The sequence below is a fragment of the Hyla sarda genome, chromosome 4 (genome assembly GCF_029499605.1).
Source record: "Hyla sarda isolate aHylSar1 chromosome 4, aHylSar1.hap1, whole genome shotgun sequence".
NCBI lineage: Eukaryota > Metazoa > Chordata > Amphibia > Anura > Hylidae > Hyla > Hyla sarda.
Window position 1 is genome coordinate 394,309,176 of NC_079192.1, and position 12,326 is coordinate 394,321,501.

The following is a 12,326-nucleotide window of genomic DNA, read 5'->3' on the forward strand; positions in this document are numbered from 1 at the left end:
TCACAGCATCTACAGACTCTTTCACATCTGTTATCGTGAACCGGATCTCATTTGTGAAGACAATAAGGTGCAAAAAGTAGACCTGCCAAGTCTGTTGTTCTCTAGAGCAGTGGTCCCCAACCCAGTCCCAAAGGCCCAACAATATTCTAGATTTTTTCAGTTACTGAATATAAGAGGGAAAAATTAAAATCCTGGACTGTTGTTGGAGCCTTGAGGACTGAGTTAGGGACCTCTGATCTAGAGAATGCCAATTAATGTTGGGCTGTGAGGTCAGGTCCAACCAACACCTGGCCCTCATACCACCTTGATGGAGTCGGTTTCTGACAGCTTGCTTAGAAACATGTCCAGCAGGTGACTTTGTAGGGCTCTGGCAGCGCTTCTCTTGTTCTTTGCTCAAAGGAGAAAGTTCCGGTCCTGCTGCTAGGTTGATAGTGTTCTACCTTGTGTCCTGGTATTTGCTCTATGATTTGAGACTGCCCTGGGAGACACAGCAAACTTTCTTGTGACAGCAAATGTGGATGTGCCATCTAGAAAGAGTTGTGCTACACATGCAACCTGAAGGGGCTTCCCTAGAGAAGAATCACTCATGAGGGATAAGAAGAAAGTAATTGACTGTGTCTACCACCTGGAAAACCATTTCCTTTTAGAGGCCTACCTTGCGAACTTATCTTCCTATCGGGACAATTTGATATCCCTATCGTGTTATGCAGTGATGCTTTCGTGTTCCATTTTTTAAATTCCTTTACAAACAAAAAATAGATTCCGAGCAAGAAAACGATTGTCTAGTTTGGATAGAATTGTAGCAACTCTCAGCTGTAAGAAGCAGAATTTTACCAATTTTGAGCCAAATATATAGGTTCTTAGCGGCCTACCACTTTGTCTGGTAGAGGAGTCCTTGTCGGGGGACCACTTTTATGACATTCAGTACCCAAATACGGCACATGGAAAGGGCCTGCCAAGCTGAGACAATCCCTTTTAGTTTCTGATTTACTGGAGTTCCAGAAGGTCCAGCACCTGGCAATGATGGAGGTTCTGGTCCTAAGCATTTCATACAACGTTAATACACATTCTCCGCATGTGAATGGGTTGGGCAAATACATATGAGGGAATTTTCCTCTCATTAAAATTTAGGCTGGAAAAATAGAATTCCTAAACATCCTTACTACATCTGTATCTCATTGAAAACCAAAATTGTTCTGATCAAGGGATCAATTGAAGTAAACAATTTTTCAAAGGAACTAAATTCCCATCAGTCTTCAACCCTGAGTATTGAGACTCAGATATGATTAAATTATAGCTGTAGCATCTTCTAAAAAAAAAAAACATTTACGCTCAATTTACTTTTCTTTCTTCGTAGATATAAAGATTACCGGGAACCACCTTGGTCTCCAAATCAATACGATTTTTCTAAACAATACTGGACCGTTCTAGCTGTGCGTCTGGCTTTCGTCATTCTATTTCAGGTGAGTGTATAAAGAAACAGCATGAACTTTACAATTTCTTCACTTTTTCCTGCAGATATTTATATGGGATTTATCCAACCGATCCCTTTCAATCTAATCTTCCTAGTTTACACACACTAGGGTCAGTTGGATAAAAGGAAAGGGACATTCCAAGCCCCTTCATAGAATTGTAGACTTGAACACTAGGGCCAGTGGGGTAATTGTAAAGCCGCATACTAAGGTCAATGGGGTAAGAGGAAATCCACAATCAAAGGCCAGTAGGGACATTACAAAATCCACATACAGTTCTAGGGTCCGCAGGGTTATTGGAAACCCACACACTGTAGCCAGAAGAATTATAAAATTCTACACATTAGGACCAGAGGGGTTACAAGAAATGTTCAAAAAAGAGCAAGAGTAGTAATGTGAAACTCATACTCTAGGGCCAGTAAAGTAATAGTTATAGGGGTTTTCTTATTTAAGAAAGTTATAGACAGGGTATTACTCTTGGATTAATGGGGTATGACCACATTGAATGAATGGAGTGGTGTCACACGTGCACAGCTAGTGCTCCATTCATTCTCATTCTCTATAATGTTACACAGTATAAACAAACACTTAAACCTTATGTCAACCTTTATGCTAAGCACAGGGGTACTTTATACCTACTACAATGACAGCTCTTAACAGTTCATCTTCTGTGATCAGCACAAGCAGGGAATGGTGTAAAGAGCTGGGTATGTACCCTTCATTCTTAAGAGGATGTTGGCAAAGACATTACTATAGGGAACTAGATGCTGGATCCCCGGAGCCTAAGGGCCCCAAAATGGTACTTTTGTCCTAAATAAGATGACCGGTATTACAAATGATGCATCATAAATAAGAGCCTTGTAGAATATATTGCATCAGAGATGAGGAGATTAACTGACCTCTTTGAATGTTGTCTACTTTCAACAAGAGGGTTGAGGGTTTACAGTTCAGAAAGAGTTTAGAATGGATTTGGAAACAGGACTTGGCATCCAGTTGACTGTCAATCAAGCAGGAACAGGGATGGGAGGAGAGGGGAAGTAATGAGGCTTTTCAGCACTACAGGGGCTTGGGAACGCCTCTATGACTCCTGGTCCCAGAGAATAAAGTCATTTTTAATGTTATGGAACCACATACAGATTAGTGATGAGCGGCAGGGGCCATATTCAAATTCGTGATATTTGGTGAATATATGGACGAATATTCGTCCTATGTTTGCAAAATTCGCATATTCGCTATGTTCGTTCTCTTTTTTTTAAAATGAAATTCGGATAGTGAGTATGCTTGATTATATCTTTCACCTAAAAGAAGGGGAAGTGCCGATATACGCGAATATTTGCATATTCGCATATTAAAAGAACACGAATATCGGCACTTCACGATTTCGCAAATATGTTTTTTTTCTTCACAGTACACATCACAACAATGATGTGTACTGTGTATTAAAAAAGTGATAGTGTTAGATAGGTTAGGTTAGTTTAGTAGATAGGTTCTAGTGTAGGGTATAGGTATTAGTTACTTGAAGGATATAATCTCGCATGCGCACTATTCGAATTTCATTATGATTTTCGCATGAAAAAAAGTGAACGAACATAGCGAATATGCGAATTTCGCAAATATAGGACAAATGTTCGTCCATATATTTGCGAAATATTGCGAATTCGAATATGGTCCCTGCCGCTCATCACTAATATCAAGTAAGGAGACCATCCATCTTACATTCAATGTAATGGCTGGAGAACAAGAACCATGTTCTCTAGGCCCTGGGTAGTTAGGCATGGTGGCATGAACCTGCACCAGAAAGGGTTTCCTCTTTCTATGTAGGTTGTTACCTCTGGACATTATGATGTATCTCTATTCTTATTGGCTGCTGCAGATCAGTTTAAACATTGCCCCCAGGTTACTGTATTTGCTAATGAACTCCACCACTTTCCTTCTTGTAAATGTGGCTGAATCCTTACACTTTTACCAGGTTACTGCCTGTTTTTAAGAAATCCATCATTTGTGAGTGTTGGGAGATTTATGGAGCCATTAGCATATTTGCTCATTAGGCTTCTCAAGTGAAATATTTTGTTAGCTAGAATGTGGAGCATAGAGAACCATTCCAACTAAGTATGTCGGAAACCACAGACATCTCAGGAATGATTGGCGACACATCATTTTTGGCAATTGTTCATGATCAAATTTTATGAATCGAATAGCTCTTGTGAAATCTCTCCCATCATGATTTCAATGGTATTAGGTTCTTTGTTTTCATTTTTGTTGGCAAACAAGTCTTAACCTGAAGTCTTTCCAGAATTATAGTCAATGTGTGATGATAAACTATCCTACACATAGGATAGTTGACGGTCATCCGAAGTTTCAGTCATAGTACCGTCATGTGTTTTCTAGTGATAGGAATGGTTAATGAATGAAAGCTTAGTCAAGGAGACCAACTGAGGAGGTCAAACCCAAGATATCTGACTATGCAGCCGATCACTTGCTACTTGGTCTTTCTCACATGGGTTGATACACATTTATAAGGCTACATACAAATGATTATCTATTATTGACTAGGGATGAGCAAGTACTCAAAATATCTATTTTCTATTGATTGTTGTATGTCTGAATGATAATTTGCTTCAAATCTTGAACCTGTTGAATCTGTCATGGATGTCCTTCCAGCTTAGCCCCCATTCACAGCATGTTTTGGTCTTCAGTCTGAAGTGAACATCAGGAGGATCCCCAGCTAGAGCTGAGCACATTTTCTTAAAATAATTTCAGGAGCACACAGTGGAATTGGTCTTTATTTTTGGTTCAGGTTCAAACTCAAACAGGAGCAGGGACTTCTGTCAATGGACAGGAGTCTATGCTCCTGTACTCAGAGTGGCAAGACATACACTGCCCCCTTCACCTGGCCTGGTGAATGCCATTAAACAAAAATGCAAGGAGAACTGGAGATCTGACGTATCCATTGGGACAGATACTCTGTTCCTGACCCTAAGAATGTGAACTGATTGGCAGAGCATACAGTACAGGGACCAGAACTCCTGCCATTACCTTGTTGAATCCCCAAAAATTCCCATTTGGACTAATCTAAATGGAAGACTGCACCAAATCATAGCATGAAAGCATACAGTGAGATACGTCCCACCAAGATCCAAGATGCTCCAATGACATACAGTCTATATATATATATATATATATATATATATATATATAGTACTTGTTCATCTGTAGTGTTGAGCGCAAATATTCGCAATTTGAATATTTATCGCAAATTTCGCATATAACGCTATATATTCGCAATTACGAATATTCGTCATTTTTTTCAACCACAGAACACATCACAGTGATCTCATGCCTCCCTGCTTCCAGCTTGTGGTCTAAAGAAGGCTCCTATATTATTTACTGTATTACACTGGAGAGCGAATTTTCACTAAAATTAGATAGGTAGATAGATAGTGACGATATCCGCGATATGAAATGACAGTATTCAAAATGAAAAATGTCATAGACCCATTATCACTTCTGTATAGACCAAGAATATTAGGAGATAGATAGATATGAGATAGATAGATAGATAGATAGATAGATAGCTATGAGATAGATATGAGATAGATATGAGATAGATAGATAGATAGATAGATAGATATGAGATAGATGGATAGATAGATATGAGATAGATATAAGATAGATAGATAGATAGATATGAGATAGATAGATGTGAGATAGATAGATAAATATGAGATAGATAGATAGATATGAGATAGATAGATGTGAGATAGATAGATAAATATGAGATAGATATGAGATAGATAGATAGATGTGAGATAGATAGAAAAATATGAGATAGATAGATGGATATGAGATAGATAGATAATATAGATAGGTAGATAGTTATACATACATATATATATATATATATATATATATATTCAAAATATTCGTGAAATCGCGAAGTGCCGATTTTACATTGCGATAAAAATTTGCATTACGAATATTCATGCTCAACACTAGTGATGAGCGGCATATGCCATATTCAAATTTGCGATATTTTGCGAATATATGGACGAATATTCGTCCTATATATTCGCAAAATTCGCATATTCGATATATTTGCAGCTATTTTCGCTTTGCGTAAATGCGCATGCGCATACGCGCATGTACATTTACGCAAAGCGAAAATAACCGCAAATATATTGAATATGCAAATTTCACAAATATAGGATGAATATTTGTCCATATATATGAGAAATATTGCGAATTGGAATATAGCATATGCCGCTAATCATCTATGGACATTGACCTCATCAGAGCTTTTCCAGTAAAGCCATTTAGTATTTTGTTCTACATCCTGCAGAGGGTGTTACTGCTGACCTGCAACCTAACACATTTGAACGCAAAATGCAAAAAAAATCTTCTTGGAATGGAGCTTAGGAGGAGGAGTGGACGGAGGTCCTTGAAAGCCCTCCCTTAGAAGTTCAGTGACATCAGTGGAGCTTCCCAAGGTATCTCTTATGTATATAAACCGGTGATGGATGTCATATATTTGCATCTACCACCCATAGACTAATGCGGTATTTATTTAACAGATACAGTGGTTCATCAACTTACAATGAGGTTACAATCCTTTCTGGACCATTGTAACCAGACTCACCATACAATGCTATGGACAGTTCAATGAAACCTGTCAACAGTAGTGTTGAGCGGCATAGGCCATATTCGAATTTGCGATATTTCGCAAATATACGGACGAATATTCGTCATATATTTGCAAAATTTGCAATATTCGCTGCCTTTTTTTACTATGCGTTATAAAATTTGCATGCGCATGCACATTCACCATAAAATTTGCATGCGCAATATCGCGTGATAAAAGAGCTAAAAGAAGGGAGGGATCAATATGCGCGAAAATTTGCATATGAGTGTTTTTCGGGCACTCACCAGTCTGACACAGTAACTAGTATTGGAGCCTTGTTTGCACCACAAGCTGGAAGCAGGGAGGGATAATCACTGTGATGTGTACTGTGGGGGAAAAAATGCAAATATTCGGAATTGCGAATATTTAGCGCTATATTCGCGATTCGTGAATATGCGATGTTCACGATAAATATTCGCACCAAACACTAGTCAACAGCTAGAATATCCAAATGGGCATTTCACTGGTAATACACCTGTATTACTGACGTGTATGCCATGACTGGATGTCTGGTAGCGCTCCCTACAGTACAGGATGGTACTACACTGTGTGTTCTGTACATGACCCTGAAAAAGCTCCTGTCCTCTACATAGACAGTGATTTACAGCTTCCAGCAGATCTTTCTTACTTTTATATGTAAGAAATTGATTTATCTCTATTAGTTATCTATTTATTTTTCTTTAATCCTTACTTTTTCCTATTTTTGGATGACATTTTGGGGACTTCAGAAACAACAACCAGGTTTCCATAGAGTTATGTTCTCAACTATTCAATGGTCATCCTGGAACCGATTAATATTGTAACTTGAGGGACCAGTGTACATGTTTGAAAGGATCCTATAATGTAGTCTACTTTGCTCTTCAGAGGCCAAGACTCATTTTGGCCTTCCTTTGACAATAAGCTTTCCCGATGTACAAAATGTTATGTGAGCGGAGCCTTAGCAACCAATAGGTTGATACTAACAGAGAGTTATGTATCAAGTCCACACACAAGTTACAAAGCTCCTATTGAATCATGGTGACCAATCAAACATTCTACTTTGATTGTTGTTCTTCCAACAAAAAAGATGAAAGATGAAATTTGATTGGTTGGTAGGGTTCAGCTAACTTCATTGAGGAGTTAATGAGTGAACGCCATAGGTTATTAAAGTATCATGGTCCTTGTGATTGTACCATGAAAATCTGTTTCTCTTACTTTCTTGGTCCAACAACCACATGTGATTCCATTGAAATCTAGAATGTCATATGACTCCCTCCTCGTATTGTAAAAACACCAACATCGGAAGTCTGACAAGTATCTGTGCATCAAGTGAAATGTAATACCATATTTAAACAAAAGCTTGATAGTGCCAGGTCACAGACATCTGGTTCTGACTACAACCAGTCATTTGCATATAATTACCTATAATCACCAAATTTTTACCAACTGGATTAGGGAGAAGCATAAAAGCCTAAATTTAAGACTTTTCATAGTCGAATGTCCCGAGAAAATGACCTGATCTTAGAAGCCAAAAACAATTCTAATCAGAGGTAAATTATAGATGTTACCAGGGAGGAGTAAACAGAAGCATGAATGAAAAAATATCATATGTAAATGATAAAAAAACATTGTGTATACCTATGTAAATAATGTTGGCCAGGTGCATGAAGTTTTGGCACTTTTGCTTCTAGAAGATAGACCTAGCAGCCATAAAATAGTCAATGTTGGTCAATGTTTTAAGGTCCTCTTTAAACCATGGACCATCATGGTCATGTTGGTCTACTGAGGCTTTAAGCTACTTCTAAAAATGCACATCATTTATCAAACTCGTGCAACGTTGTTACGTCAATAACTATTGCTTAGTGACAAGTATGACCAACTTGGTTCAAGGGCAGCGTTGAGCTTCATCCCACTTTGGTTGTCCTCGTAACCAAGTATAAGAAGCCAATATTCTCAGCTGATGCTGTCCCAACAGTGGCTTTTGATAGCAACTAAATTCAGATAGTCAATGTTTTATAGGGGTTGTCTCATCTCATCTCATCTCTGCTCAGCTGCTGCTGTCTTCTCACATCAGGGTTGCTAGTGGACAGGGCTGGGGTCAGAGGCAGGTCCTTTGCTTCTTTGTCTGACAGCACCCAAGTTATATCACTAGGCCTGCAGCTGTCAGACATGATGAATGTGCTGTGATAAGCTAAAGCAGGGAGCATGATGTGTGCTCAGGAGCTCCAGCTAGGGATTGACATCATCACTACTTCTACAGCAAAGCTGGTGGACCGGAACCATGACTACCAGCTCTAAACAAAAGGGGAGATAAGAGATATCTTCAGAACCAGGCAATTCTGCTAAATCAAGCCAATTGCAAACCTGTTTATGCTGCATTGCTCTACACATAGAAACATGATTAAGGAGATGGGAATACCAATTTAAGGTCATCTAAAGACTTAGGGTCCTCAATGATCTTATGTGTGGTTATAGCAGTCTACACACACTGGTCTTAAGGAAACTCTGGTGATCTTGTCGATCGGGGCTCATATACAAAGCCTGTAAAGCTAATTGGCAGAAATACACTGAAAACTATATATATGTAAATGACTAAATACATGTTGAATTTCCTTGAGAATCACGTTGGACAGGTGCAAGGAGCTCTGGCGCTTTTGCTTCTAGAACAGTGTTTTCCAAACGTTGTCCTCAAGTACCCCCAACAGATCATATTTCAGGATTTCGTAATCTTTCACAGTTGATATAACTGTGGTGATACCTGATTTGCTGGCCATAATTGTATCAACTGTGAAAGACTAAGGAAGTCCTGAAAAAATGACCTGTTGGGGGAACATGAGGGCCACGCTTTGGAAACACTGAAGAACACTTGAAGAACTCTATCAGCCATAATAGTGACTTTTGCATAGTGACTAAATTCTGTCATCTTTAAACCATGGGGCACTCTGGTCTGATAAGTGGTCATGTTGGTCTACTGAGACTTTCAGCCATTTTTAATCATTTATCAGACGCATGCAAAGTTGTTACATCAAGAGCTATTACTTGACAAGCATGATAAACTTGGTTCAAAGAAGGAAAAAAAAATAGATGGTAGCGCCTTTCAGCCGTTTCAGCGCTTGCTCATTTTTTGAATGATCGCTGGCCCTAAGGGCCCATTCACACTACAGATTTTCCAAGCGGAATTCCTTAGCAGCCTCACATTGTTCTAAATGGGATTCTGCTGCACCATTCACCCTACAGAATTTTTGCAACAATGAATTTCTAGACCCCAGACTCAGTCGAAAGAATGAACATGTTGATTCTTTCTGTGGAATGCGCTTGGAAATACATCTTTGGGCGGAGATTCCATAGTATGAATGAGCCCAAAGAGGGACAGACCTACCGTACTATATCTAAACATACATCTAGTCCAGTCTACTTTTAATAACCCACATCTATTTCATCTTCTCTTTCCAGAACCTGGTCATGTTCCTGAGTGCGGTGGTAGACTGGTTAATACCCGACATCCCGAAAGACATCAGCGAACAAATCAAAAAAGAAAAGAGCCTGATCGTCAATGTCTTCCTCAAAGAAGAACATAAGAAACTCCAACTTATAGAAAACTTCATCATGCACGACAAACAGCGTAGCAAGACAGAGAACAGAGGCCGGCGTAGCCGAGCAGCCAGCTTCTGCCAGTTCAGCCGGAGTCAACGTGGCAGTTTTACATCATTCAGCTCGCACCACACGGAAGTGTGACCCCCCTTGTGAGCCTAGTAGACATGTCACACAAAGAAACACACACAAAAAAAAGAGAATCGCAATGCATGTACGATTAAAGCATATGATGTTGTAATTGGAGATGGAAGAACATGTGGGACGAAGGCGAGGGGTGAAAGAGAAAAAACAACCCCTTAATTTTCTCGTAAATGTCTCCAAACCATCTTAAGCAGGCTTTGTAATATTTAAAGAACCGTCTGGTGCGACATACAGTGCAGGCGAGCTTAAGTACAACGGAGGGCTATAGATCTCCAGCAGCTCATTTACTGTAATGTGTGTGGCTACCACAGAGCTGAATACAATGCATGGAGTAGGGCGCAAACTAAGACCACATTTTTATTTTTAACTATAGGACTAGCCAAGCTCATGATTTTTTATTTTTTGGTCAATGGGCGGACTTCTTTACATTGTGTGAGACTATTTCCTATGTAAATGAAAATCTTGCTGCTGTGCTTTTATGATATAAGCAATTCTTATATACGACCGATTCACACAATAATACCTAGACCGAACTCAGTGCACTCAGAGGCATATTTTTATCTACGAAAAATAAAACGGCTTGGAAAAAAGGGAATGTATAGCTTTAAATGTATCAAGTTCAAATTACTCTACGATGCAGGCAAGGATGCAGGATGCCGAACCCCACGTGACGGCGTGCGTTCCATTGGCTGCTCTTTTCCGAATGTATAGTGAGATACCAAATATCACAACCTCAGGGCTCATTTTCTACGGTCTGTTCTTGAAGATAAATGTATCAAAGACATTTTTGATATGGGAACGAAACATGAGAAGGATTTACTCGCATCCAACAGCAAATTGTCAATGACGTTTCACAGTTCTTTTTTTTTGGGGCATCGACGAAATAAAATGATGTATGATCAGAGATGATAATAAACTATTTTTTTTCTTGATTTGACGCTTATGGTTTCTTGTTTACTAATTGGGGTTAAAGGAGTACTCTGGGATATGAAAACGTATTATTATTATCAGGAGATAAGTTTCAGATCACGCCGGGAAAAGGGTGGCTGGGGGGGGGGGGGGGTTTGACTGCTGTTATCCCCACGATCTCCCATACGGGGGGCCCCCAGGCAACAGCACGTGTGAAGCGGCGTCTGACATGCCCTCTCAATGCAGCTCTATGGGAGAGCCAGAGATTGACACTTTATGCGGTGTTCGAACACGCCCCCTTCCTGCAGACTGCCAGGGCCCCGTACGGGAGTTTGCTGGGACCCCCGCTATTTGACATTTATCCCCTATCCTAAGGATAGGGGATAAGTTTTTATATACCATAATATTCCTTTAAACGAGAGACAGACATGATGCCACTCTTGCATCTGACATCTTACCCATGCTGCAATACCAGATATGGCCACTGGGCAAGAGTGGCACTGTTTGTAGGAGAAATTTGATATGGAAATGGGAAAGAAACCCCTTGATCTCCCTGCTGCACCCAGCGTTTGTTTAGAGCGTTGTTTGCAGCTCCGGAGGCTTGTGACGTCACGGCCAAGCCCCCTCAATGCAAGTCTATGGGGCTTGGATTTAGATTGAGGGGCATGGCCGTGACGTCATGAGCCTCCGCCCACCAGTCATCTGACACAGAGCGAAGTTTGCTCTGTGCACCGGATGTCTGGGGTGCCCAGCGGTGGGACCCCAACGATCAGACATCTTATCCCCTGTCCTTTGGATAGGGGATAAGATGTCTAGGGGGGGGATTTTAGAATTATTAATACTATTATTTTAATTATAAGAAAGAACACAATGGCCATATAAAATTATGATTTCTAAGTATTAGTTTTTAATATCTCAAGAGATTATCTTGCAAGCCTGATACAGACAGTAACGCTGTGATTTTCGACCATCATCCATGGGTTCAGTAAAAGTTCTCCATTTATGGAAAATGAACGTCTGATACAGAGGACCTAATATAGATATGCATTAATTCCAGGGATGTTACGCAAAGCGACTTCTTTACCATGGTGCAGATAAATGTTGTGTACGTGGCTTGGACGAGAGAGAAAGAGGAACTTTTTACAATACAAATGCCGTTTCTAAAAGGTATTTAGCACCAATCCCAACGAACTTGAAAACATCAACTGGAATTCCCCTTTGCAGCTGCGGCTTGAAATGACCCCTAGGGCTCTGGCATGTGTTGTAGGCCGGCCAAAAGTGTAATATGTGCTGGCAACGCTTGTGGGAGGTTAGACAAGTGTCCAAGGTCAAACGTTGCATTATCCTCCAGGAGGTCCAATAAATTTCACCAGGCGTGTAGCTGCTCACATACCATGTGGTTAGAGGAGATGGAATCTGTGTAGGTGTTCAGAAAACTTGTTTGCTTGTGGGACAGAGACAAAACTCAACATAGGAACAGGAGTCTTATTGGACCTTGGTCATGTCTTGTAGATGACTTACCTGCTCACTTACAGTAGTGGGGGTTGACACCC

General features: G+C 40.0%; 1 protein-coding gene across 2 annotated transcripts in view; it reads left to right on the plus strand.

Annotated features, from left to right (window-relative positions):
* ANO2 (anoctamin 2) overlaps positions 1-10,762 on the plus strand; it is a 233,914-nt gene extending 223,152 nt beyond the window's left edge. For both annotated transcript variants that reach the window (XM_056517209.1, XM_056517210.1), the window contains 2 exons: positions 1,358-1,463; positions 9,583-10,762. In XM_056517209.1, coding sequence (XP_056373184.1) covers positions 1,358-1,463; positions 9,583-9,864 — 388 coding nt within the window. In that variant the 3' untranslated portion in view covers positions 9,865-10,762. The remainder of the gene's footprint in view (positions 1-1,357; positions 1,464-9,582) is intronic.
* Positions 10,763-12,326: the final 1,564 nt, after the last annotated feature.